The sequence below is a fragment of the Rhinatrema bivittatum genome, chromosome 7 (genome assembly GCF_901001135.1).
Source record: "Rhinatrema bivittatum chromosome 7, aRhiBiv1.1, whole genome shotgun sequence".
NCBI classification, from domain to species: domain Eukaryota; kingdom Metazoa; phylum Chordata; class Amphibia; order Gymnophiona; family Rhinatrematidae; genus Rhinatrema; species Rhinatrema bivittatum.
Genome location: NC_042621.1, coordinates 131,987,691 through 132,013,680, shown reverse-complemented (window position 1 = coordinate 132,013,680; position 25,990 = coordinate 131,987,691). Strand labels below are relative to the sequence as shown.

Below are 25,990 nucleotides of genomic sequence, written 5' to 3'. Positions count from 1 at the left end.
GCCTTGGTGGGAACACGTACAGGAGAACATCCGACAGCCACGGCAGAACTAGGACATCCACCCCTTCTGCACTCGTTTCCCTCCGTTGGCTGAAGAACTGCGGGGCCTTTGCCCTGTGAAAGGTTGCCTTCAGATCCACGCATGGAATGTTCCACCTGTGGCAAATAAGATGAAACGCCTCCAACAGTTCCCACTCCCCAGGATCCAGCTGATGTCGGCTCAGAAAATCTGCCTCAACATTGTCTGTGCCTCCTATGTGGGAAGCCGCCAGCCTCTCCGGGTGTAGTTTCAGCCAGATGATCAGCTCCCAGGCTTCCTGGGCTACAGCCCAGTTCTTGGTACCTCTTTGATGATTTATGTACGCTACTGTTGTCGCATTGTCCGATAGCACCCTCACTGACTTTCCTGTCACCAAGGGAAGAAAGGCCCATAGAACTAGCCACACAGCCCTGGTTTCTTTTTTGTAAGACTAATTTTTATTGGTAAAGAAATACTACCATGCTGTAAGAGTCTCACAATGTGAAACAGTACAAACTACAAGACACAATAACATTTACAGAACAAGTATTGCCAACAAAGACATCACTGAACAGCTGGAATATCTCCATCCCATCATATTTTATCAAATTTTATTCCCGTCCCCCATTGTCTAACCGTCCCACAGCCCTATCTCTCTCACACCACAGTCACACTCCCATCCAGCACAGACATCCTCGACCCAGCCTTCCCTTCCCCTTCCACCCATCCCACAGAGACCAGGGTTATGACCACTCAGAAGTGTAGCTGTTATCTCGTAGTCTTTCTATATTTGATACAGCCCTGGTTTCTAACCAGTTGATTGACCATGAAGCCTCCTCCGCTGATCACCAACCCTGCATGGACCTCTCCTGACAGACTGCCCCCCCAACCAGAGAGGCTGGCATGCATTTTCACAGTTGTCCAAGTCAGGATATCCAAATCCACTCCCCGCCATAGCTTGTCTGGCAGGAGCCACCAAGACAGACTGGATTGAGCCAACTCCGTGAGGGGGAGAGACAGATGAAAAAGTTCGGACTTCAGGTCCCAACGGGATAACAAGGCTGACTGAAGAGGTCTCATATGCGCAAACGCCCATGGCACCAACTCTAAGGTGGAAGCCATAGATCCGAGCACTTGCAAGTAATCCCAGACCTTGGGTAACCACTTTTCCAGCTTGCAACCTGGGAAATCCGCTTCTCAGTAAGGTAAACCTTTCCTAGTGCTGTGTTGAAAAATGATCCCAGGAACTCCAGCTTCTGGGAAGGAACCAGGTGACTCTTGGCCAGATTGACTATCCACCCCAACGATTTCAGGTGCTGGAGGACCAAATCTACAGCTGCTTGACACAAGGATGCTGATTTTTCTTGAATCAGCCTGTTGTCCATATAGGGGTGGACTAAGATCCCTTCTCTCCGTAGAACTACTGCCACCACGACCATGACCTTGGTAAAGGTTCTGGGTGCTGTCACTAATCCAAAGAGCAAGGTGCAAAACTGAAAGTGCTACCTCAGAATCATGAACCTCAGATATTTCTGGTGATCATGCCGAATTCCTATGTGCAAGTAGGCTTCCATTAAATCCAGAGATGCTAGGAACTCTCCCTTGTGCACCAAAGCAATCACGGAACAAAGGGTCTCCATACAGAAGCGAGGGACTCTCAGAGCCTCGTTCACTTTCTTCAAATCGAGGATGAACGGAACATGCCTTCCTTTTTTGGCATTATGAAATGCATTATGAAATGCTCTTCCAGGGGCACTAGCGCAATGACTCCCAACTCGCTCAGGTAGCAGACATTGTCCCGCACTGCCCTCTTCTGATCATAAGAACAAGGAGAGACCAGAAACCGATTCCTTAGAAGCCGAGCAAATTCTAAAGCATAATTGTATTTTATTACACTTAAGACCCGCTGGTCTGACGTGATTTTGGTCAACTCCTTGTAAAAAAGAGTCAACCGGCCCTCTATTACTGGAACCGATGAGTGAACCAGCCTCGCATCATTGGGAGGATTTAACTCCACCTGCTCCCTGGGAAGAGCCTTCTCTTCCTGACCGGCGCCCACGAAAGGACTGACGCCAAGACTGCTGCCTGCTGGAGTTTTGTCTCAAGGAGGACCCCGATGATCTGGATGCCCTGAACTTCCGATTTTCTCGGAAATGAGAGGGAGGGGGAAAGGTGTTTCTTGCCTTAGGCTTGTCCTCTGGCAACTTATGAACTTTATTCTCTCCAAGGGACTTGATCATCTCCTCCAAATCTTTCCAAAGAGCAATCTTCCTTTGAAAGGCAGAGAACCCAGCTGTGCCTTGGAGGTAATGTCCTTGACCAGTTCCTCAGCCAGAGGAGTTGCGAGCGGAAACTGCAGCCACCATGGCTCTAGAAGAAGTTCTGAGGAGATCATAAAGCACATCTGCACTGTAGCCTCCAGCCGCTCAGCATGTACAGACTCAGTAGCAGACAAGGACCTGTCCATCTGCAACTGTTGAACCCAGTGAAGACCAGCCCTCAACATAAAACTGCTACACATAGCCGCCCGAGCACCCACAGCTGAAACTTCGAAAATCTTCTTGAGGTGCACCTCCAGCTTCCTATCCTGAAGGTCCTTAAGCGCTGCAGCTCCAGTGACCGGAATGGTTGTCTTCTTAGTAACCGCCAAAACGGAAGCATCCACCTTTGGTACCTTGAGAAGATCCAGCTCTATTCCGGCAGCGGGTATAACTTGTCCATGGCTTGACTGACCTTCGGTCCCATGTCTGGAGTATCCCACTCCCTGAAAAGCATGTCAGTAACAGACTTGTGAAATGGGAAAGACCTGGTAGGACCCCAGAGGCTACCATAAGCAGATCCACCGCTCCCAATTCGGTATTCCAATACCCAGCTCTTCTAGAACTGTGGGTATAAGAGGGCCAGCTCCTCTCTGTGGAACTGCTGAACCACCTTGAGATCATCTCCTTCGACCGCCAGCCCTTATAATGATGCTTGGTCTGGACAATGATCCCCCACACCAGGGTCAGCCCCCTGAGGGTCCTGCCGAACTGAAGCCTCCGAGGAGCTGTCTGCTGTGGGCGGAGGCAGTGCAGACCTCAGAAGCCACCTAGCCCTTGGGCCCCCTACCTCCTCTAGGGCCCTGGGCCTTTTGGCCAATTTAATGGGAGCGCCTTTGTCCAAATATAGTTTGACTGACTTCTTGACCTTAAAGGCCTTATGCAGCAACAGGACAAACTCCAAAGAGAAAGAGGAAGAAGAGTCTGAACCCTCCTCGGGTTCCTCCTTGCCTGGCACAGAAGTTCTCTGGGTGAATCGGCCCCCCTCCGGAGGCCCCAGCCTGTGGCAACAACGATAGGGGGAATCCCCCTCCCCCTGCGGCCCACGCGGGAAACTTAAAACCAGCCAAAATGGCCTCCATTCCCGTGCTACACGGGAATGGAGGCCCCAAGGGGCTGTCACACCAGTGAGAGCCTTCCAGGCTCATGGCACCCGCCTGACGTCTCCCATGCTACACTCCCTGATGAGCCCTCCCCACCAGGAAGGCATCTGAGACATAGACCGCCGTGCGATAGACGCGAGCGCATCTCAGCAGGACCTGCACGTCTTTCCACGTGGCATAGAAACGGCCGGGAGGACAAGTGTGGTGCAGCAGAAGCAAAAGAACAAGGCGCCGGAGAGACAGAGAGCTGCTCAGAGAAGTAGGGACGCGAGCCGTGCCAAAGAACATGCAGTCTGCGCTCAGAAAAAGAATTGTCCTTTTCTTTTGTTTGTTTTTTTAAACCTTATGAGAAACAAAAAAACAGAAGGAAAACTTCCCTGAAATGGCAGCAGGCTCTGGTCATCCCCTGCAAGGTGAGTGAGCCGGGCCCCCCCGGTATCAACCTTGGGAGGCTGTAGAAAATGTCAATCTTCTTAATCTAATACTTTTTTTTTTATGCTCAGACTGCAGGTTTTGCACCTCCACCATCTGCTGGAGACAGAGAAATACTGAGAGACTGCAGGTGGCACCTTGTGTTAAGTAGCAGTGTTAGTCAAAACTTCTCTGTCTCCATCTGTTGGAGGGAGAGGCAAAACCCAGGAGTCTGGACTGATCTGGGTACGTACAGGGAATATAAACCTGTAGATCCACTAAGTACAAAAAGCAACAAATGCTTTTTAGAGGTATGGAAACCACATTTTTCAATGGTACCAGTTGAAATATGGAGCTCTCTCCCCCTGATGGGAATGAAGTAAGAGCTACGCTTTAGGATAAGATATGGGGGGATAGACTGTTGCTTACAGTTGTATGATCTTACAATCTGGGGTATAGAAGTATGAATATTCTTCTGTTCATCAGATAGTGAGTACACATGCCATGTGATGGTCTGGAAGGCTGTAGAAGTCCAATCATGGAGACAGAGGGGTAGTGGGGAGTACAGGTTCGGGTGGGGATGTGAAGAGGGAAGTTATAGGGATAGTGACGGTTAAATTACAGAAAGTACTGCTATGTACAAGTACCGTTCTTGTTTTATGTTTGTAAAGTTGGCAAGCTTTGTCGTAGCGATCTGTACTGTTGTGAAAAATCTAATAAAGATATTGAAGAAAAAAAAAAACTCTTTAACTCTTCTTTCTAACAGACTTTTGGTAGGTGCTAGGAAATGCTGTCCTTCTGATATCAGATCTGAAAACAGAGACTGTTTTCCTTTAGTAAGCAAAGATTCAGGATGAAGAAGAACAGTGCCTGTAAAAGAAAAACAGGAAGCGAAGTGTTGTGGTAGTGGAAGGTGGTAGGATGAGGGCGGGAATTAAACCTGGTGTTAAAAAATACCCACTTTAAAACCAAGCAGAAGAGAGTAAAAACAAATGCAGACCAGATTAGTATAGTTTTAAATGCAGCAAAGCAAATCTTCCCTTACTGCTTTTCCCCTACTTACTGGCTGTGCTGGAGGTGCTGTCTGTCTTCCAGTTCCCTCGGCAGATTTCCTTTCTCAATGGTGGGATGACAGATGCAATGGGACTTGAATCGTACACATTTTGTTCCCCTTTTGCTGGCAAGACTTGAGCATGCCGAACAGGCTTTGATATCTGTAGATCTAGTAAGAAACAAAAAGAAATCATAAACTCTAGCAATGACTACAAGAAAGAACAGCACCAGTAAAATACGTTAGTTGTAGGCTATATTAGGGGCATATCATCTATAGTGGTGCACAGTGGTACCATCATGGTGCACAGGCAGCACCAACCTCTCCAGGCGCAACCTGAGGCCTCCCTAGAAACCTTTTCTGGGCTTGCCCAGGCTTGACTCAAGGCTTCTTCGGGGCTTCCCTGGGACCAATCCAAGGTTTCCTTGGGGCTTCTCTGGACTAAGCTGAGGCTTTCTCTGGGCTTCTCTGAGGCTCTCCTACACCCAATCTGTGTCTTCCCTGCGGTTAACTCCCAAAAGTTACCAGGGCTAGGGTCTTCACCAGGCCCCTCTGATCTACATCCTCTTCCTCCTTGCCCTCCTGACTCGGTTATTTTCACTTTCGAATAATAGAAGGACTAGGGGGCATTCCATGAAGTTAGCAAGTAGCACATTTAAGACTAATCGGAGAAAATTCTTTTTCACTCAACGCACAATAAAGCTCTGGAATTTGTTGCCAGAGGATGTGGTTAGTGCAGTTAGTATAGCTGGGTTCAAAAAAGGTTTGGATTAGTTCTTGGAGGAGAAGTCCATTAATGGCTATTAATTGCATCAGTAGCATGGGATCTTCTTAGTGTTTGGGTAATTGCCAGGTTATTGTGGCCTGGTTTTGGCCTCTGTTGGAAACAGGATGCTGGGCTTGATGGACCCTTGGTCTGACCCAGCATGGCAATTTCTTATGTTCTTATGTTCCTGTTTATACTTTATTTTATGTTTTGTATTATAACCCGCTTGGAATGTTTTGTCAAACAGGTTGAATATAAATATGTTAATAAATAAATAAATCAGTAAAAAAAATCTTTCAGCTTTGTGCCCAACTTCTCCCATCACAGTCTTCTCCACGCACAATTTCAAATTATGCATTTATAATAGATTTTACAAGAAAAAGGACACTCAAATTACAGTTTTTTGAAGTAAAAGTATCACAACAGTGTGTATATTATATTTACATGCATTGCTGTGGTCCAGAAAACACACTCTGGATCCTTCACCGTCAGGTATACAGACATGCTGGCTCCCTCTTTCTCAGGTACACACACACACACACACACACACACACAAACACAAACACACTGGATCCCTCTCAGACATAGACTCGCTGACTTCCTCTTTCTCAGGTAAACACATTCATACATGCTGGCTCCCTCTCTGTCAAGCACTCATATACATGTGCTTCTTCTCTCTCAAGAACACATGCCTACCCACATATATACATAAATATGCTTCCCCTCTCTCAGCATACATGCTTATACACACGCTTCCTCTCTCTCAGGCACACATACTTACACATACACACACACACATACACACACACACACACACACACACACACACACATACGCCCTCTTTAGCAGGTGGGCAGGGTTGATCCCCTGGTAAAGCGAGGCCTCCTTTAGTAAGGCCACCGGGCAGGATGTGATCCTCCAGAAACTGTGGTGAGTCCTTCATTTTGGCTGCCTGGCAGGATTCAATCCCATGGCAGCTGCTGACTTCCTCTATTTGGGCCACCAGGGGCAATGGGATTCCCCAGCGACTGGGGCCTCCTCCCATTGGGCCACCAGACAGGATGTGATTCCTAGCGGCCGTGGGCCTCTTCCGTCCTTCAACGATGGTGGGATGAGCTCCATCGTGGCCCTGCTGGTCTTACTGCACCCCGGGGGGGAGGGGGTGTTAGCAAGCTGTGTGTGGCAGCACAAGCAGCATTTGCCGGCAGCCATGGACCTACTTCATTTCAGCTGCCGGGTGGAATGGGATTCCCCGGCGGCTGTGGATTAATGATTCCATTGCAAAATAAAGATCCCCAGGCACCCCCTACAGGCATACATCCGGGGCCTTGGACTTCCGCCCCCTTCAGTACGCCACTGGTTGGCGGCCCCACTGGGTCTTTTCCTCAGCTGCGGATGGGAGGTTTGATGCTGATGGCCTTTCTGGGCCTCTTCTTCTATTGCTTGCTTGCGAGCTGTGGGAGCTGGGGACACTTTCTGCTGGCGCTGCCTTAGTGCCGGCAGAAATTGTCCCAAGCTCCCACAGTCTGCAAACACCTGTGCTGTTGCCTTTCCCTCTATCGAGTGAAACTACAGCAGCCTGCTGAACTCTATAGGCACCACGGGAACACAGCCGCCTGCAATGCAAGTAGTAGCTGGGGGAGACCACATGACTAGCTAGACGGGCCCACCGGGGCATGCCCAATCCCCTGATAGGCCAATCTGCCCCTGGTCACAGCACTGGCACTGGACAGGCATGTGAAAGGCCAAGAGGACCCCTCGTTCCAGACTGTGGGGGAGAGCTGGAAAGAAGGCAATAGTCTCCAAATTTGGTGGTGCACGGCACATCCCTTTTAAAATTTGATGGTGCCTGTGCACTACAGACGCTACACCCCTGACCCAGAATAGGAAAAAAGCCTTCGTAAATTGGGCCCTTAGTTAGAGTTTAGTACAGATTCCTTCTTACCTTTATGCTTTCCTTTCTTTTGCTTCTCTGCTTGTCTCCTATTGATGCTGTCTCGTAACTTCTTCAGATTTTCCTAAAACACGACAGTGCACTTTTGTTAGAGATGGAGATTTCCTTGTAGAGGAGGTGTGTCCTCTTGTCAATTACATATTGGATAAAAGACTCAGAGCAAAGGTAATCCCCGCCTGGGAATCATTATTAGAAGTGCCTTCCCTGGAAAACATTGTTTTTAATCTCACCGATGCAATAGGAATGTGCACTCTGTCAATGTTTTTCTACTGCTAATACTCTTAGGAGAGTTTGGGGCCTGTTTATCAAACTGTACTTGTTTCAATTCACTTTGCCTGTGCAATTTTTATATATTTTTTAAATTATTATTTGATGTAAATTAATAAACCTTGTGCTTCTTTTTTTAAGACCCCTCTAGTCTACTTATATGTAGGTAAGATTGGTATATCTAGTGTTCTTTCTTCTTTCATTTATATTTTTAAACTGGTAAAATCTTTGCAGTGATTTGAGGTAATATGCTTGTCATATGATTGTTAAAGTATTAATAAGAATAGATATTTGCATAAATCTTGTATTGTGTTGGTGTGCTGGTTCAGTTTATGAATGCTATGTACATAGTAATCGTTGGTCTGTGACAAATAATCACTGCCATGTGACTGTACAGTGTATGTATTAGCAATTTGTATATAATACTGTGCTGTCCTTATACAGTGCAGTGAGCACCAATGGTAAATTATAAAATCACTGTTGTGCACACTGATGGCGCTTTATAAATAATATTGCAACTCCCTTACTACAAGGGGTATCTGAGGTCTCACACACTCACTGCATCACAGGGTTCTTCCGATTACAGGGAAGCTTCTGCTTTAGGGCCCTAGGTGTGCGATTGGCTGCTCCTTTCCTCACATAGAGGTTGTAGCATAACACACTTTACTGGGAAAACTTTAATCTGGTATATGCCTTTGTTGTGGGATCCATAATGCACAATGAAACACTGAATAAGGAAATCTCTTCTTCCTTTGAACACTTCCTGGAATCCCCTCTGGTTCCTTGTAGATTTTAGGGTCCTTCCCCTCCTGCCTCCCGGTAGATGCTAGGTTTCCCCAGTTCCGCTGCGTGGTCTCTAACTATCTCCGCTCCTCTCCTCCTCAGTGTACCTACCGTCTTGGCAGGGCCTCTGCGGCATCCTCTGGCTGAGCACCAGGTAGGTAAGCTATCTCCTTCCTCCCAAGTGGCAACAGCTGGTTGCTCATTCCTTCAAAAAGATTTCTGCCAGCCCAGCATGGAGGGCTCTCTGGCTGAGCGACACATGGGCGAGCAGCCAGATTCCCAAAATGGCAAATCTCCAGTCACAAAAGAAATTCCTAGCTTCCAAACATTCAGCTACAGAGGGTCCCTCCCAGAAGGAATAAGAATCTTCAGGAAATGAAGCTTTCATCCAGTTCTTGGGCAATTTTGTTCCTTTCTCACAAGGAAGGAAAAGGAGTAAGCCTAGTGGTTAAAGCAGCAGGCCCTAGACCAGGGTTCAAATCCCACTGCCACTCCTTGTGACCTTGGGCAGGTCACCTTACTCTCTCTGCTGCCTCAGGTATAAACTTAGATTGTGAGCCCTCTGGGGACAGAGAAATAACTACAGAACCTGAATGTGCTTTGAAGCGCCCTAAAGCAGAATATAAAATAATTAAATATAAATCTTCCAAAAAGGGGGGAAAAGCACCTATAAAAGGAGACTCAACACACCAGCCTCCTGCAGACTTAATGCAGAAAAAAAGAGGATGAAAAGCTCCTTCTCACAGCTCATACCTGAGCTTGCCTAGCTCTCCTCTAACTCAAATTCTAGGGGTCACTTATTAATACAAATGTTGGGATGACCCACCGCAGCATCCTCTAATGGCGGGGCGGGGTGGGGAGGTGCTATGGAAAGGTGGTAAATTCCTTTGCCCTATTGTGCCTAGCACGTCTCTATGAGGGCCTTACAATAATCATTGCTTTGGGGTCCATATCCATACGTTTGAATATTTTGGGCACTTATCTGGCTACATTTTGGCTGGATAATGTTGGGTGTTTCTGGAGCAGAATTCACTTAAGCAGGTAACTTGTTTGGCTAACTCTGGTCGTGCCATAAAGTAGTCATAAAGTTAAGCCAGATAAAGTTATCCGGCTACCTTTAAGATAGTGGTGTATACTCAGTGGTGTGGCTGCACTGCTGACTACCCTGACAAAGTTAGCCGGACATTGCTCCCACTGTGCTCTATGAATAATTGTTATGTGACCGTAGATCACCGTGTACACTGGTGTTTTATAAATGATCTGCGTGCAGTTATGGAGGAAGTGAGGGCCGCACCTGCTGGAACCTGAAAGACTCCGACCTCCTCTTCTGATGTAAGTGCCACTCTTTGAACTCCAGAACAGCTTCGTCCACACTGACTATTCCCAGCTTCACCTGCTCTTGCAACGTTATCAGTTGCCGCTGTCCGGGGGTCTTCATGCCGGCGAAGGGGTCGTATATGCTGGATTGGGGTCTGTCTCTTTTGAGCTTCACTGTGGGTCCTACAGTATCGGCACAAAGATAAAACGGGGGTGGGGGGCAGTCAGGTCTGGGGTGCACAGGAAGGAATACCAGCCGTCCCCTCTAAGAGTCTTTCCCACCCCTCGGCTATCCAGACCTGCTAGGAGGGGTGTGACACCCCATATAACCGAGACCGCTGCCCACCTTCAATCATCCAGACTGCACAACAAGGCGCAACAGCATTTCCAATGTATCCTCCACCCACCTCCACTACCACCAAAAGGATGTGTGATGCCTGTTTTACTGAGACCCTCCAAGTCCCACCCAGGCTACTTGGCGAGGTCTGACACATAATGCCCTGAGATCCTATTCCACCTTCCCATTTTATCCCAATTTTGCTTGATAGCATAACCGGGGCACAGCTAATACACTGCGCGTTCACAGGCACAAGCAATCAGAGCAGCTGACACGCTGTATCCGCCTGAACGAGTAAAGAGAAGCATACGCACTGTGCCTGCATGAGCGTTCAGTTTTGAATAGCTTGCCTACCTGCAGAGTCTGCAGGCGCAATTGACCCATGGACCTTGTAGCTCATTTTCCAAGGACAACTGACAGCTGGCCACAAAGTCCATGCGTTGAAAGTATCCCGCAGACTCTGAACCTTCCTTCTGTCTTCTTCTGTGCAAGAATTTCATGCAAAACGATGGCTATAGATCTGAAGTGCAAATCTCCATATGCCTGCTTTTCTAAAATATCCTCGCTCTACCTCCTAAGAATGCCCACCCTTTGCCCAGCTTAAAGTACCCGTACTCTGGAAGCTGGCACATACTTTTAGTTGGGAAGGGGAGAGCAAATTTCAGATAAACAGAGTTATCTGGATAAATGGCTTTGAAAATCCTCCTCCCTGAGAGTAAGCAATTCAGCTTGGTTGCTCATGAAAAACCAATCACAGAGCAGCCTGTATGTACTACTCACAAAACAGCCAAAGAGCAGAAATTATATAACACACTTTGAGAATGAGGTTTACCTGTAGAAAGGTGTAACCTAAAGTGAGATTAGATTAGATTAGACATCCTTGACGATTAAAGTTAAAAATTAGAACACAGCTAACACAACTTGCCCGTCAATATCACTAATCAGTCCAGGCCAGGATTTACCAATTGTTGTGGGCCTACCCGCAACGGGCGCGGGCAGTCCCCCTTCGTTTCCTTACTCCGAACATGGCCCACCAGGCCGCTGCTGACGCCGTCCTGCAGCAGGCCGAGTCACGATGCTCCGGGCTTCCCCACAGAGCCGCTGGCAGGAGTCTCTTCTTCGCGGCACAAAGCCTGCCTCTTCTCCCACCTTCATGGCAGGGCTGCCACCAACACCACTGTTCTTTGGACCTCCCATACGGCAGGAACGCTGCCAACATGCCTGTCATCTTCCTGGCCTCACCATAGGCGCGGGCGTGTGCCTCTCGCCGGTATTTAAAGGACCAGCGGTGGGAAAAGCCCCGTGGCCCTCATCGATGATGTCATCCACCTGTTCCTACTTCAGCCCTATAAAAGGGCCCCACTGCCATTCCTCAGTGCCTTCAGATCGTGTTTGCACAGTGTCTGTGATCTTCCTTCCATTCCAGGTCTTCCGTGGTTTCCTGTGCCTTGATAGATCTTCGTTCTATGTTCTTCGTGTTCCTGAACCTCATCTCCTTGATGTCCCTGCTCTCGTCCCTCTTCGGAGCGCCCTCATCGCCTGTCTTCATTTTCTGATGTTTTAGATGTTCCATGTCCAGATGTCCCAAGTCCTAAGGTGCCATGTTCCATGTTCCTGATATCCGATGTTCCTGTCTTTACTTCGTCCGTCTCATCTTCAGCTCTTCGTCCAGTTCCAGGTCCCTCATCTGTCCACCTCTTCTTTTAAAGGGCCCGCGGCGGGAATCTGGCTGCGGACCTGGATGCTGACATCAGACTCTTCAGCATATAAAAGCTCAGGCCTCGCTCCATAATGATGCCTTTGTAACAGGTCTCCTCGTACTCAGAGTACTCGTTGTTGATCCTAGAATCGTCTCTTCATTGTGTTTCTGTTTTCCTGTGGTTTCCGGTTCCTGTTTCGTCTATGTGTTGGATTGACTCTTTGGATTTGACCTCCACTATGCCTGACTACTCTTCAGCTTCTCTCCAGCCCCGGACCTCTGCTATGCCTGACCATGCCTGCCTTCTCCGTGCTCTGACATTCGCTTGATTGACTACGCCTGCCTTCTTCATGCTCTGACCATTGCCTTGATTGACTATACCTGCCTTCTCCATGTCCTGATGCTTGCTTTGAATGACTACGCTACAGACTTTCCTGTATCCAGAGTTCTACGTTGCTTGCCACAACCTCCACTTGCCATCGGCTTTGATCCTAGCCTGTCAGTGACGCCTATTCTCGCCTATCCTCCGGACGTGGACTTACAAGGCTTAGACCTTCCTTTGCTTGAGCGCTTCCAGTTACTCATTGTTCCTTTGGCGCCTGAGTTCCAGTACTGAATCCAGTCCAGGGTAGGACTACGCCATCTACCGGCTGCTGTCTCTGGGCTGAATCACTTTTCATCTCTAGCTAACCTTGAGGCCCACCTAAATCCTGCTGGCCCCGGCACCCAAAGGCTCAACCCGAGGGGAACAAGGGCTGGTATAGGTGGAGCTCCAGTGGCCTCTAGCTTCAGCCCACTCCACCTGCTGACGGTGGGGATCCATAGGTCCTTGCCTATGGGTTGCATCAACCCCACCTCAGCCCAAGGGTCCACTTCCGATGCAACATGTCCCTGGAGGCCCAGGCTGGAGGTAAGAGCTATGGACCGCTGATTGCAACACTATCTCATACATATATGCAAAAATACCCAGCAGCAGCAGCAGAAGCAGTGGGGCTGATGGGCATTTACCTCCTTGTCTCTTTGCCTTTTCCCATCCTCTCTCAAGGTCTGTCAATTGTACCAGGCAGGAAACTGCACAAAAATCAAGATAGTTGATTTTGGTACAGTTCTCATCTTGGGGTAAGCAACTCCAACACTCTCTGATTTGCTTTCTCTGCAGCCTGGGGTGGGGGCCAGAAATGATCCTGCCTCCACTGGCTCTGCGCTCCATTTCTGCAAAGAACTGAAAATGATTTACACCACCAGCTCTGACTCATTTCTGTGGGGGAGCCAGAGCTGATTTACACTGCCAGCTCTGCTCTGTTTCCTTGTGTCCTGGACTAAAGATGGAAGATGGCCATTTTGTGTAGTTACAGAAATTAAGCCCTGGGTAACACTCACAAAAAGGGACTGAATTAGCACAAATGTGAAACTTGTGAACTGTAATACTTTTCAAGGTCAAAATTGAAGGCTTGGTTGGTGCTATTACGTTTCAAACTTGTGCTAATTTGGCTTCTTTTTGTGTATTGCTCTGCGGCATCTGCTTCAGTATCTCCCCTCCTCCCCCTGTTCCCTGTAAAAGAGGAGGAGAGGGAGAACAGGAAGGAAGGTACTGTATTAGTGAATAGCATGGCTGTTCTGCCCTTTTATAACCAAGGATGGACAAGCAGAGTCCTCTCTCCTACTGTCAGGGATGGAAACCTTGAAGCTGAGGATGACAGGACAGAGACCTCCCTCTTGTCTTATAGCTGAGGATGGAAGACAAGGCAGGTACTGTAGAGCCTGCACTGTAGTGTGGATGGGCAAACTAGATAGGCCATATGATCTTTTTCTAACATCATGTTTCTAAGAGACTTCCTTACCTCCTGTACCTGGAGGATGACAATGTGGGGCCAGGCCTTCCACCCCATCCCTGTAATAGCTAAAAATGGCAGGAAAGTGATCACCCTATCTTCTTGCTATAACCAGGTAGAATGGCAAAAGCCTCCTTTTGTCACTTACTTTTCTTGAGCATTCCAGTGTGCACATAAACATTTTCTGCCCTCGGCTGAGTATTCTCTGCAAACACTAAAAGAAATGAATTATAATTGTGTTATGTTATATTTTTATTGTGCGATTTGTAAACCATTGTGATGGTATCTCCAAACGACGGTATAGAAAAAAAACTGTCAAATAAAAATAAAAATAAATAAAATAGGCCAAAGTTAGGAGATTTTAAGGATCAAGAAAAGGTCCAGGGAAGAGAAATGAAAATCAACAAATCACAATCACAGCTAAACACTTTCCTAAACAAAAATAAATAATTGGATTGTCATGTTAGCCCACTTAGATAGATAGAAATAAAGCTCAGCCAAACAGGTGAGATCGTTTTATTGGACTAACCTGACAAAGGGAGCACAGTTCTTGAAAACTAGTCACAAATGTATTGTTGGTCCAATAAAAAAAACCAGCTATAATTTGCTTGTTGACCTTTATTTATGAATAGATACAGGAAACATACAGACATACAAACCATTCACCTTATACTCATAGAAACTCAGAAATAGCAAACCACGTACAGAGCTAAAAATCTGCTAGTACTTTAAGCTGTGGTTTGCAGTATTTCCCATAAAGTATTTGTGTTTATGCTGAGTGCGCTGTGTAATGCATAGGTGTGTAGTGAGTCTGTGTGTAATGTGTGACATGTATGTCTGTAATATGTGCATATAACTTTTATAACATGCGTGTGAGTAATGTGGATGTGTACAATGCACCTGTATGTAGAATGTGTAAAATGTAATTTCCTGGATATAAAACAACATGTAATGCGTGTATAGTGTAGAAGAATGTGTCATGGAATATGTGTCTAATAAGTCTGTGTGCAAAGCTTCCATCTCCGACGTAACGCTCAGAGCATCACTCTCCTGGTGTTTCCCTCAATGTGCCTCTGGCACTCTTACCTTTGCAAATGTATGGCTCCTTCTCATTAGAGTCAGGGGCCTGCTCTGGCCTGGGAATAGGAGCTGGGGGTCTCCGGACTATTTCTTGAGGAAAGCTACCTTCTTGTACAATATCGTATAGACCTTCATCTTCACACACTCTGTAAGGATCTTCTTCTTCCACAGGAGCATCCGTGTTAATGCCTAAACAAAAAAACAGCGAGCTTCCTATCCAATGTACCATAATCCCAGCTTTGACTGCTTATCTTAGACAAAGCATCAAGAAATATTGCAAAACCAATGGACTATACTCATGCACAAATCTGAACCATCTGTCTGTATATAACTAGACACACATACCATCAGTTCTGCGTATATCCAGAAATGCACAAACAAGCCATTATTCATGTGTTTATCCACACATGCATATTCCATCAGCCCTGTGCATTAACCTGAGAAATATAAAGCACACCACGAGCCCCGTATAAACCTAAGACACACACACCATCAGCACTGTATATAATTAGAGACACAAATATACTATCAGTCCTGTATAACCAGAGACACACACCATCAGCACTATGTATAATCTGACATACATACACCATCAACACCGTGTACAGCTTGAGACACACACATACTGAATCAGTCTCTGTACAGATTGTTGGTGAGACCCCAACTAGTGGATCATATCAAATTCTGGAGGCTGAACCTCTAATAGGATATAAGTAGATAGTGTGGAGGCGATCCACAAAATGGCTAAGAAAATAGTGCAGGGTCCATACCAAATGCCTATGAGATGAGACTAAAAGACAGAGATATGTATATTTTAGAGCAAAAGAGAGAGGTGGAATATGATAGACAGATTGAAATAACGCATAAGAAGCAAACCTTTTTCAGTGGATAGGATGTTCTAGAACAGTATTTCTCAAGCTAGTCCTGGAGTACCCCCTAGCAGTCTGGTTTTCAGGACATCCACAATGAACATCCATGAGATAGATTTACATGCAATGGAAGCAGTGCACAGCAGAGTTACTTATCTCTAATAGGTTTTCTCTGAGGACAGCATGATGTCATCGTCCCACATGGATGACCTCATCTGATGAAGCTTGGCACAGAAAATGTCAACATTTCTAGAATTTTGATTGAGCCTCACTGAGCATGCATGCATTATATCATGCGGCCAAGGTCCTTTCAATCTAATATAATAGCAAGGATAAACAAACTATGTAGTGGAGACTCAACTCCATGGGGAAGTGGGTGGGTCTCATGAGTACTGACATCCTGCTGTCCTTGGAGAACACCTGTTACAGGTAAGCAACTCTTCTTTCTCCGAGGACAAGGATGCAATCCTCACACATGAATGAATCTCTAGCTGTATACAAGCGGCCCCTGAACAATAAAGGGGCAACAAATTCAGTGCCAATGGGCACAACAACAATGTTTTTGTTGGCAACAGGCCTTATTTTACATTGTATACTCCCTAAGGTGGGGAGGGGGAGGCAGAATGAAAAAAACAATGGGCCCTAGGCAGGAACAGTTTGGGTTCTACATCTCAAACAAGTTCCGGAGGACAGACTGGCCAAACCTGCTGTCACGTCGGCCATTCCTGTCCAAATAAGCAAATAGTGTGATGTGAATGAGTGGATGGAACTCCATGTTGCAGCCTTGCAAATTTCCTCCATAGAGACTGACTGCAAGTGAGCCATCAACACTGCCATGGTTCGAACACAGTAAGTCTTGACATGGCTCACAACAGTCAAACCCACCTGGGCATACCAGAAAAGATGCAATCTGATAGCCAATTGGAGAGCTTCTACTTGGCAATGGCGATCCCCAGCTTACCCTGATCAAAAACAAAAAGCTGGGTGGACTTTTTATGGAGTTCTGTCTGCTCCAGATAGAAGGCTTTCTTGCTGTCCAAATTGTGCAGGGCTTATTCGCCTTGTTGAGAATGAGGCTCAGGGAAAAATATTGGAAGGACAATTGAATGATTAAGATGGAATTTCGATACCACCTTAGGCAGGAACTTAGGGTGCGTACACAAGACCACCTTATCATGAAAAACTTCATGTAAGGTGGATAAGTCTCTAAGGCATAAAGTTCACTGACCCTGCATGTTGAAGTGACCGCCACCAAAAATAGACCTTCCAGGTCAAGTATTTCAAGTCACAGGAGTGCAGTGGCTCAAAGGGAGTTTTCATCAGCTGGGACAAAACCATGGTCTACCTCTAACCAGAAGGACCCTCGGAATGGGTACCAGGATCTGTGCTATGTTCTCTGTGGTTCAATCAAAACCTCATCCCAGGTGTTGGCTGGGATGTTGTCTGGGCTTAGGAACCCTTTGCTGCCTAGGGCAGCTGTGAGGGGCCTGCTGAGTATGGGACTGAGAAGGTGGAGGATAAAGTCTCCTCGGATGGAAGAAATGCTTCTTGTGCACCTATCTCTGTTACCTCCCAGAAGAGGAGGCCGGATCAGGAGTGGCGGTGGAGAACTACTGGAATGTTGCACAATGATCACAAATCTGTGCCACCACACCACACGATTTACGAAGAGATTCTCTCCTATACATGGCATGTCAGTAAGTTGTTCCTGCACTTCTGGGTAGAGATCAGAGGAGTGCAACTAGGCAAGTCTGTGGGTCCCTATCCCTATAGCAGAGACTCTCAATGCTGCCTCAAAAGCATTGTAGATTGCCCGGACTCCATATTTTCTGCACTCCAGAACCTTGGTCACCAGTGATTGGAGGGATTCGTGCTGCTTCTTAGGAAGCTACTTGGCCACCTCCTGCACCTGCTTCAGAATGTTCTGCGTGTATTGGCCCATAAAGAACTGGTAGGCCGCTATGCAAGCAATGAGCATGGCGTCCTGAAACACTTTCCTCCCAAGAGTATCCATGGTCCTAGAGTGCTTGACCTTCTTGTGAGCAGATTCGACCACCACCGACTGGTGGGGAAGCTGCTGCTTGTCGAATTCAAGAGCCTTTTGGATGAGATAAAGTGCATCTGCCATCTTATTAATGAGAGCCACTGAGAGTGGGGTTCTCCCACATCCTCTACAGCAATTCCTGAAGGATCTTGTGCACTGGGACTCCTACAATTTCTTTAGGAGGCTTCACATACTGAAGGATATCCATCATTTTGCGCCTGGACTCCTCCTTCATCTGCAAAATAATCGGGATGGCTTCTGCTATCAACTTGCTAAAACCTGCAAAAGAGAGGTCCTTTACTTGGGACTTCCTTCTGTTTGGGGGAGTAGAAGGATCAGAGGGGAGACCATCCAAAGCATCGTCATCCAAACCACTGTCAGAGCCTCCACACCCCCAGGAATAAACAGACTCCAATCCACTGTGACTGGCAGGGGAAGGACATCTGAGCACTCGATCTCTGGCCAGTGGTTTGGCAACTGGTGCGGATAGCTGGAGGGGCCTGGACCCTGAGACCCCACTCTCTGGAGGGAGCTTCCTCCTCCAAGGAACCCGAGATGATCATCGGGTTGGCTGGCACTGACTCCAATGTCCCTCTGGGCATTGGGGAGGCACTGGGAACCAACACCAATGCCGGTGTTGGTAGCATGTTGACAAGTGCCTGTAATGAGCCTAGCAATGGCTTGAGGAAAGACGGTGCCGGCATCAGTGCCATCAGTGCCCTGATACCCAGGGCCTACAGCACATTCTCCATGGCTATCGCACATATTTCTCCACTTCCTCCTCAAATATCGCTGATGCCAAGCCTGATTTTAAAAACGGATGGGATAAGCACAATCACAAAGAAGGAAAGCGTGAGATCAACTGAGGTCTATCCTTAGCATGGAACCAAATTAGTATAGGCAGACTGGATGGTCTCTGAGATCCTTATCTATCATCTTATTCTATGCTGTTTTGTTTATAACTGAGGACCACAGACACTCATGGCCTCCCTATGTCAGCCATCAGCGCCGGCGACTGAGCAGGAAAGCATGCTGTTCCTATGCTGTGTACTGTCCACTGTTCTCTCTAAGCTGTGTGCATGCTGGCTGCGCACAGCAGGAAAATCGATGGGGCTGTGGCGGAGCTCATCCAACTATGACCCAAAGAAAAATTCACCTATAAGCCTCCCTCTTCTTCCTGCCTGCATGGCCCCAGAAGAAAAATATTGCTGGAGCCACATGGGCAGGAGGAGGAGGAGCATCGGCCTGCATGCAGAAGAGTAGTAGCGATTGCGGCAGGGCCGCTGTGGATCCTACCTTGTGGAGACCCTAAAAGATGAGTGCCGCTGCGGAGCCCATCCTGTGGCGACCCGCGAAGAGGAGGCCAAGAGGCGAGAGGGAGGCAAGGCCCTGCTGAATGTGTGTGTCGAAGAGTTAATTGAGAGATTGTGTGTGTGTATGAGAGTGAGTCGAGAGATATTGTGTGTGTATAAGAATGAGTTGAGAAATTATCTGTGGGAGTGAGAGCCTGTATGTTTGGAGAGACAGCATGTGAGAGCCTTTGTATGTGTGTGAGAGACAGCATGTGAGAGTTAGAATGAGAGAGCCTGTGTGTATGTTTGAAAGAGTGAGACAGCATGTGAAAGAGAGAGCCAGTGTGTATATATGAGAGAGAGACAGCATGTGAGAGTGAGAACTGTGTGTGTTGTGTATGTGAGACAGCATGTGAGTGAGAGCCTGTGTGTGAGATAGCATGTGAGAGTGAGAGTCTGTGTGTGTATTTGTGAGAGAGAGACAGTGTGTGAGAATAAGAGCCTGAGTGTGTTTTTGAGGGAGGAAGGGAAGAAGACAGGTGGAGTGAGAAGAAACAGAAAAAAAAGAGACCCTGTAAAAGGAATTGGCAAAAGACCAAGAAAGGGAACATGGAAAAAAAGCCTTTGACCAACCGATTAAAAAACTAAGATCAGACAGCAAAGGTAAAAACATTTTTGAATTTTTAGTGATTGGCATAGGTTATCTTTGAAAATGTGCAAGAGTAGCACTTTTTCTATGCTCAGCATGGAGGAACTGGAAGCCCCGCAAATGAAGGCCTGCACAGAGGAGGCAGCAGAATGGGCTTCAGTGCCAGTAGCAGCAATTGGCACCTCCCCAATAGCCATGTGGCAGCAGTGACAGTGGCAGCAGAGGAACAAGGGAGGCTCAGAGGTTGCTGGCAAAAGAAGAGAGGGGGTCTGCCTTCAGTGTGTGCATGAATGGGAGACTACCTGGAGGTGTGTGTGTGTGAGTGAATGCAGGGGTGTCTGCCTGGGGTTGTGTCATTGTATGAGAATGAATGGGTGCCTTCCTGGGATCTGTCTATGTGAGAATGGGTGCCTGAACGAGTGTGTGTGTGTGTGTGTGTGTGTGTTAGAATGAATTGGTGCCTGCCTAGAAGCTGTGTGTGTGTGAGTGTGTGTGTGTGAATGAATGGGAGCTTGCCTGGATGTATGTGTGTGTGTTTGTGAGAATACGGAGGAGTAAGAGCTTGTGTGTCGGGGCTGGGAGGAGAGAGAGCCTGAGAGTGTGTCTATACTTATGAGAGAGATAGAGGTTGTGGGTGTGTATAAGAGCATGTATGTGTGTGTATGTGACAATGTATGTGTGAGAGAGAATGGATATGTGAGTATGTGCGTGAGAGAGAGGATAACGTTTGTGCGCCCCCCCCCCCCCCCCTTAACTCCCTAATCCTCGACAATCTCATGGTAACTGGAAATCAAGAGTTCTCATGTATGGACAGCAGGGGCTTTTTTAAAATCCTTATTAGTTTTAATTATTTGGTGTTATTTGATATGTATGCTGTTTTGAAATATTTGATTGGTGCTTGGGAAATAAAAAAAAATGTATATGATTTTAATTAATAGATGTTATTCTATTTGTTAGTAGTTTTAAAATATTCTTTGATTAGTATGGCTTTACTATTAAAATTGATGCTTTATGTTTCTTGATTTTATTTATTTTATGAGGAATGGTGGTTCTGTTTTTAAATTGTTACACACATTCTTGGGGGTTTCCATTTCAGTTTTTGCCTGCATATTGCTGGGTCTAATTTGTGATCCTTTATTCTGTATTTGGTAAGGATATCTCTCTGCTCCATGCATGTGACCAAGGTGAGAGATTCCGCTAGCATGTAGTGTCTGTGTAGGGATCTATAGCAATTGGGTTTGTTTTGTTTCCCCAGTAAGTGGTGTATTGGTATTCTGGGACCCAGTGTAATATTTACCTGTGCTTTTTCACAGGTAGGGTTCTTGTTGTTTGAGTCCTTGGGGGTAGATTTTCACAAAGCGCGCCTTAGCGTACTTTTGTTGGCGCATCAGACGCAAACAAAAGTATGCTGGATTTTAGTAGATATGCGCGTAGCCGCGCGTATCTGCTAAAATCCTGGATCGGCGCGCGCAAGGCAGCCGATTTCGTGTAGCCGGTGCGCGCCGAGCCGCGCAGCCTGCCGCCGTTCCCTCCAAGGCCACTCCAAAATCGGAGCGGCCTTGGAGGGAACTTGCTTTCGCCCTCCCCTCACCTTCCCCTCCCTTCCTCTATCTAACCCACCCCCCGGCCCTATCTAGACCCCCCCCTTACCTTTGTCGGGGGATTTACGCCTCCCGAAGGGAGAAGTAAATCCCCGCGCGCCAGCGGGCCTCTAGTGCGCCGAGATGGGACCTGGGGGCGGTTCCGGAGGGCGCGGCCACGCCCCTGGACCGCTCCGGCTGAAACCACGCCCCTGGGCACGCCCCGAAACCACGCCCCCGGGCCCGCCCCGAAACGCTGTGCTCCGCCCCGAAAACGCCGCGCCAATTGGCCCCGCCCCCGACACGCCCCCCTCGAAAAACCCCGGGACTTACGCGAGTCCCGGGGCTCTGTGCGCGCCGGTAGGCCTATGGAACATAGGCACACCGGCGTGCAAGGCCCTGCTCGCGTAAATCCGCCCGGATTTACGCGAGCAGGGCTCTTAAAATCCGCCCCTTGGTGTTATTACTGTTACGTTATGACAAGTTTGCTATATAGATTTTGTGTTAATTCACAACAGGTCTGTCACTGGAAGGTGTTTGTGCTGCTACTACTGTGAAATGACACCAGAATCTGAAAATATTGTTTTGTATGATGAGTTGTAAGGGAAACATTCAAGCTTCATTGTTAGGGGAATTTCCATGGATGCACAGTGGGTTACAGAACTGGAGGTGCAGGGTTGATATTGACATTCTGTCCCTTCCTGTATACATTCCAGACTTCACTCTCATAGCCATACAGAATTAGGTGAATGAGGCTATCAAATAATTTTAATAGTAGTTTTACCAGAAGTGTGAAACTAGCCAGCTTTTTAAAAATATGCAGAAGACCCTTTGGACTTTCTTATTGAGACTTTTTTTTATAGCAGGGGGCCATGCTATGGAGGTGGGTGTGATATGAGGAAATGTCATTTTGGGCCCCCCACCCTCCCAAATTCTTCTGTCTCGAGACGCCACTGATTTTCCATGAAATTAAGCATTAGTACAAGAAAGATAGCGGGAGGGAGCTGGAGAGGCACCCAAATGCACCTAGGCACCGGAGACCCTCGGTATTCCACTGGACTGGACTGGTGTTTTGAACCACAAAGGACACCATACTGCCATGCAATAAGCACCAGTCAGATCTCAAGAGGTAGAGGAGGAAGACTTGTCCTGGGGCACTACCTTTCTCCTCCTCCTCCTGTCAGCCCAGTCAGCAGTGGTATGAGAAATATTGTCAGAGAGGGTGGAGGGGGAAAGGAAATTTATTACATGGGTGGGGAAAAGAAAGATTCACCCACACATCCTTGACCTGACTTTTGGTTCCTGTGATTCCACGAAAGACTCAACAATTTCGCAGCAAGGGAGGGATTTAGTGGTCCTTGCCATGGTCTCAGAATTGCAGGAGACCGTGAGCCCTATGTGTAACCTGAAACACACACACACACACACACACACACATACCACTTACTCTGTGCACAGCCTCTGCCATACGCACATGCCATCATGTCTGTGTGTAAACTAAGACACACATAAACACACAGTATTCCTTGTGCATAACCTTAGTCTGTCCTGTTCAGAAACTCACCTTCCAGGAATTTACGTATCAAGGAGTATTTTGTATTGACAGAAAATGGATCAGCGGTGCTGGCAACTACAGGCTGAGACTTACTCATGTCTTCATCTGGAAAAACAGAAGGAGGAAATCCAGTATTCAGCTATAAATCTCATTATATCCCATTTGTAAACATTCAAGAGGAAGACATTCATACTTATCCTTGTAAGTTAGCTGGATATTTACTGTTCGCCCAAGCTTTTGGTTAATTTGATAATTGACCAGGTGGGCCTGTTAATGGTGGGTTATTCTAAAATCAGTTTAATAAGTGTTATGCTTTGAATGTTGCATTTTGGTTTTGTACGTCTTTAGTTGATATATTATAAATTGCCTTGATATTTTTTGTAAGGCATTAAATAAATGTAATGATAATATATAATAATAATAATTTAGATGCTCAGTTCCCCAGTCTTGCAAGGTCCATCTGCAGTTCCTCACAGTCTGCTTGTGTTTTAACTATTGTGAATATTTTTGTCGTCTGCAAATTTTATCACTTCACATATTGCTCCCTTTTCCACATCATTTATGAATAAGTTAAAAACGGGACCCAATACAGATCCCTGGTGCACTCCACTATTTGCCTCCTTCCATTGGTAAAACTGACCATTTAGTCCTACTCTTTGCTTCCAATCTTTTAACTAATTACCAATACAGAATAAGACATTGCCTCAAATCCCATGACTTTTTAGTTTTCTGAGTCTCTCATGAAGGACTTTATCAAATACACTAGGTCACTTGGCTCACCTTTATCCATATGCTTAATCACACCTTTACAGAATTGTAATAGGTTAGTAAGGCATGATCTTCCTTTGTTAAATCCATGCTGGTTCTTCCCCATTAAATCATGTTTATCTAGATGACCAGTAATTTTGTTTTAAACAATAGCTTAACAATAGCACCATTTTACTCAGCACTGACTTCAGCTCACCAGTCTGTACTTATTTGGGTCACCCCTGGAGTCCATCTTGAAAATCAGTGTTACATTTGCTACCCTCCAGTCCCCAGGAATAGAGGTAGATTTGAATGACAGGTTACAGATTATCAGTAGCAGATCTGCAATTTCATATTTGAGGTCCTTTAGAACTTTGGGGTGAATATCACCTTATTCTGCGCACTTGTTATAATTTGTTATATTTTGTATTTTATACTCTCATGTTATAGTTATGTACGTTATAATGTATTGCTCACCCCTTGTTTTATGTAAACCGACATGATACGAACCTCCGTGAATGCCGGTATAGAAAAAACTCAAATAAATAAATAAATAAATAAATAAATCATCTGATCCTGATGATTTGCTACTATTTTGTTCATCAGTTTGCTCTAGCACTTGTTCCAGATTCACAGTGATTTGACTCAGTTCATCTGAATCATCACTTATAAAGAATGGTTTAGGTGTGGGCATCTCCCTGACATCATTCTTAGTAAAGACCGAAACAAAGAATTCATTTAGGTTTTCTGCTATGCTCTTATCCTTCCTGAGCACACCGTTCACCCCTCCCCAGTCATATAAAGGCCCAACTGACTTGCTTGAAGATTTCTTGTTTTTAATGTACTTACAGTTTTTATTAGTTTTTGCCTCTTTGCCAAATCTCTCCTCAAATTCTCTTATGGCCTGCTTTATTAATATTTTATTTCTAATTTGGTAGTGCTTATGTGCTTTCCTATTTTTCTCATTAGATTTTGCGTTCCTTTTTGTGAAAGACACCCTTTTGCTTTAATAGCCTCTTTTACAACACCATTTAGCGGGGGGGTCACGTGAAGCTGTGTGGGTGATCAGAACTGTTCTTGATCTCTCTGAGGGCCGTGTCTCCCTTTGGGCATATCTTAGTGAATATCTTTACAAAATAATCGCAGGACTTCAATATTGATCTCTTTTTACTTTGTGGGGACAATCGTATCTTTTTTATCTATTTAAGCCAGAGAATGGCGACAAAATCGGCCAAGAAGGAGAAGGAGAAGGCGAGAGGGATTGACCTTAAATGGCAGATGCTCCTGATACTTATTTGACAGCAGAAAGTTCAGATCTGGAGAGCTCAGATATTGCTGCGGCTGTCATAGCTGCCCTGGAGGGCAAATTTACCCCCCTCTCCTCCCAAAACACCAGGGTTAACATGCAATTAACGGCTATACAGCAACAACTTAATACAGCGGAACAGCGTTTGTTGGACCTAGAGGATGCCTCAGCCTCCATGGTGAATGAGATAAAAAAAATTAAAGTCAACTTTGAGGCTTTACAATCAAAGGTTGAAGACCTTGAGAACAGGTCCTGCAGAAACAATTGGTGTGCTCAAATCCTTTCTGGAGCAAGCTCTGGGTCGGTGATTGGAGGCCTGGCCTGGCCCTTAATCTGGATACTGAAAATGGGGCCATACGGATTGAGCGGGTCCATCACCCGGGACCTCCACCTTCTGGGGATAATCTCCCCATCAAACCTTGGGTAGTCATCTTACGAGTCCTCAATTTTGTACATAAGATTGCCATTCTGCGTGCTTCCAGGCGTCAGACAGACCTTCACGTGCAGGGAGAGAGAATCTTTCTGCTTCTGTTGCCACGTGTGGGAAAGCCTCATCTTACGAGTCCTCAATTTTGTACATAAGATTGCCATTCTGCGTGCTTCCAGGCGTCCGACAGACCTTCACGTGCAGGGAGAGAGAATCTTTCTGCTTCTGTTGCCACGCGCAGGAAAGCCTTTGCTCCTGCATGTACACAGTTAGTGAGGTTGAAGATACGATCAGTGCTGCTCTTCCCGGCTAAATTTTCATAATGGGAAAAATCATTTTTTCACTGATGTAGCAGCCGTCATCTGGACTATTTGTTGATTAGCCAAGATTATTTTGCTAAAGTGGTGAGCTCTGAGATCAGTCCATTTGTCATATCTGATCACACACCCGTGTGGTTGGATATTAATGGGCTGCCACCCCTGCAGCATAGTCAGAGATGGAAATTTCCAGTTTTCCTTTATTATAATTCCAAATTTCAGGATTATCTGCAGGAGAAATGGAGGGAGTTTGCTCATTTCAATCAAA

At 46.5% G+C, this 25,990-nt stretch overlaps 1 protein-coding gene across 8 annotated transcripts in view; it reads right to left on the bottom strand.

Moving 5' to 3' along the window:
* The window catches only part of PIK3AP1 (phosphoinositide-3-kinase adaptor protein 1), a 214,360-nt gene that overhangs the window by 37,492 nt on the left and 150,878 nt on the right, over positions 1–25,990 (bottom strand). For all 8 annotated transcript variants that reach the window (XR_003857778.1, XM_029609145.1, XM_029609142.1 and 5 more), the window contains 6 exons: positions 22,935–23,030; positions 14,943–15,125; positions 14,005–14,070; positions 9,966–10,171; positions 7,613–7,685; positions 4,914–5,072 (listed from right to left, as the gene is read on the bottom strand). Coding sequence is in view for 7 of the 8 variants with exons in the window: in XM_029609145.1 (XP_029465005.1) it covers positions 4,914–5,072; positions 7,613–7,685; positions 9,966–10,171; positions 14,005–14,070; positions 14,943–15,125; positions 22,935–23,030 (783 nt within the window). In the remaining variant the exon portion in view is untranslated. The remainder of the gene's footprint in view (positions 1–4,913; positions 5,073–7,612; positions 7,686–9,965; positions 10,172–14,004; positions 14,071–14,942; positions 15,126–22,934; positions 23,031–25,990) is intronic.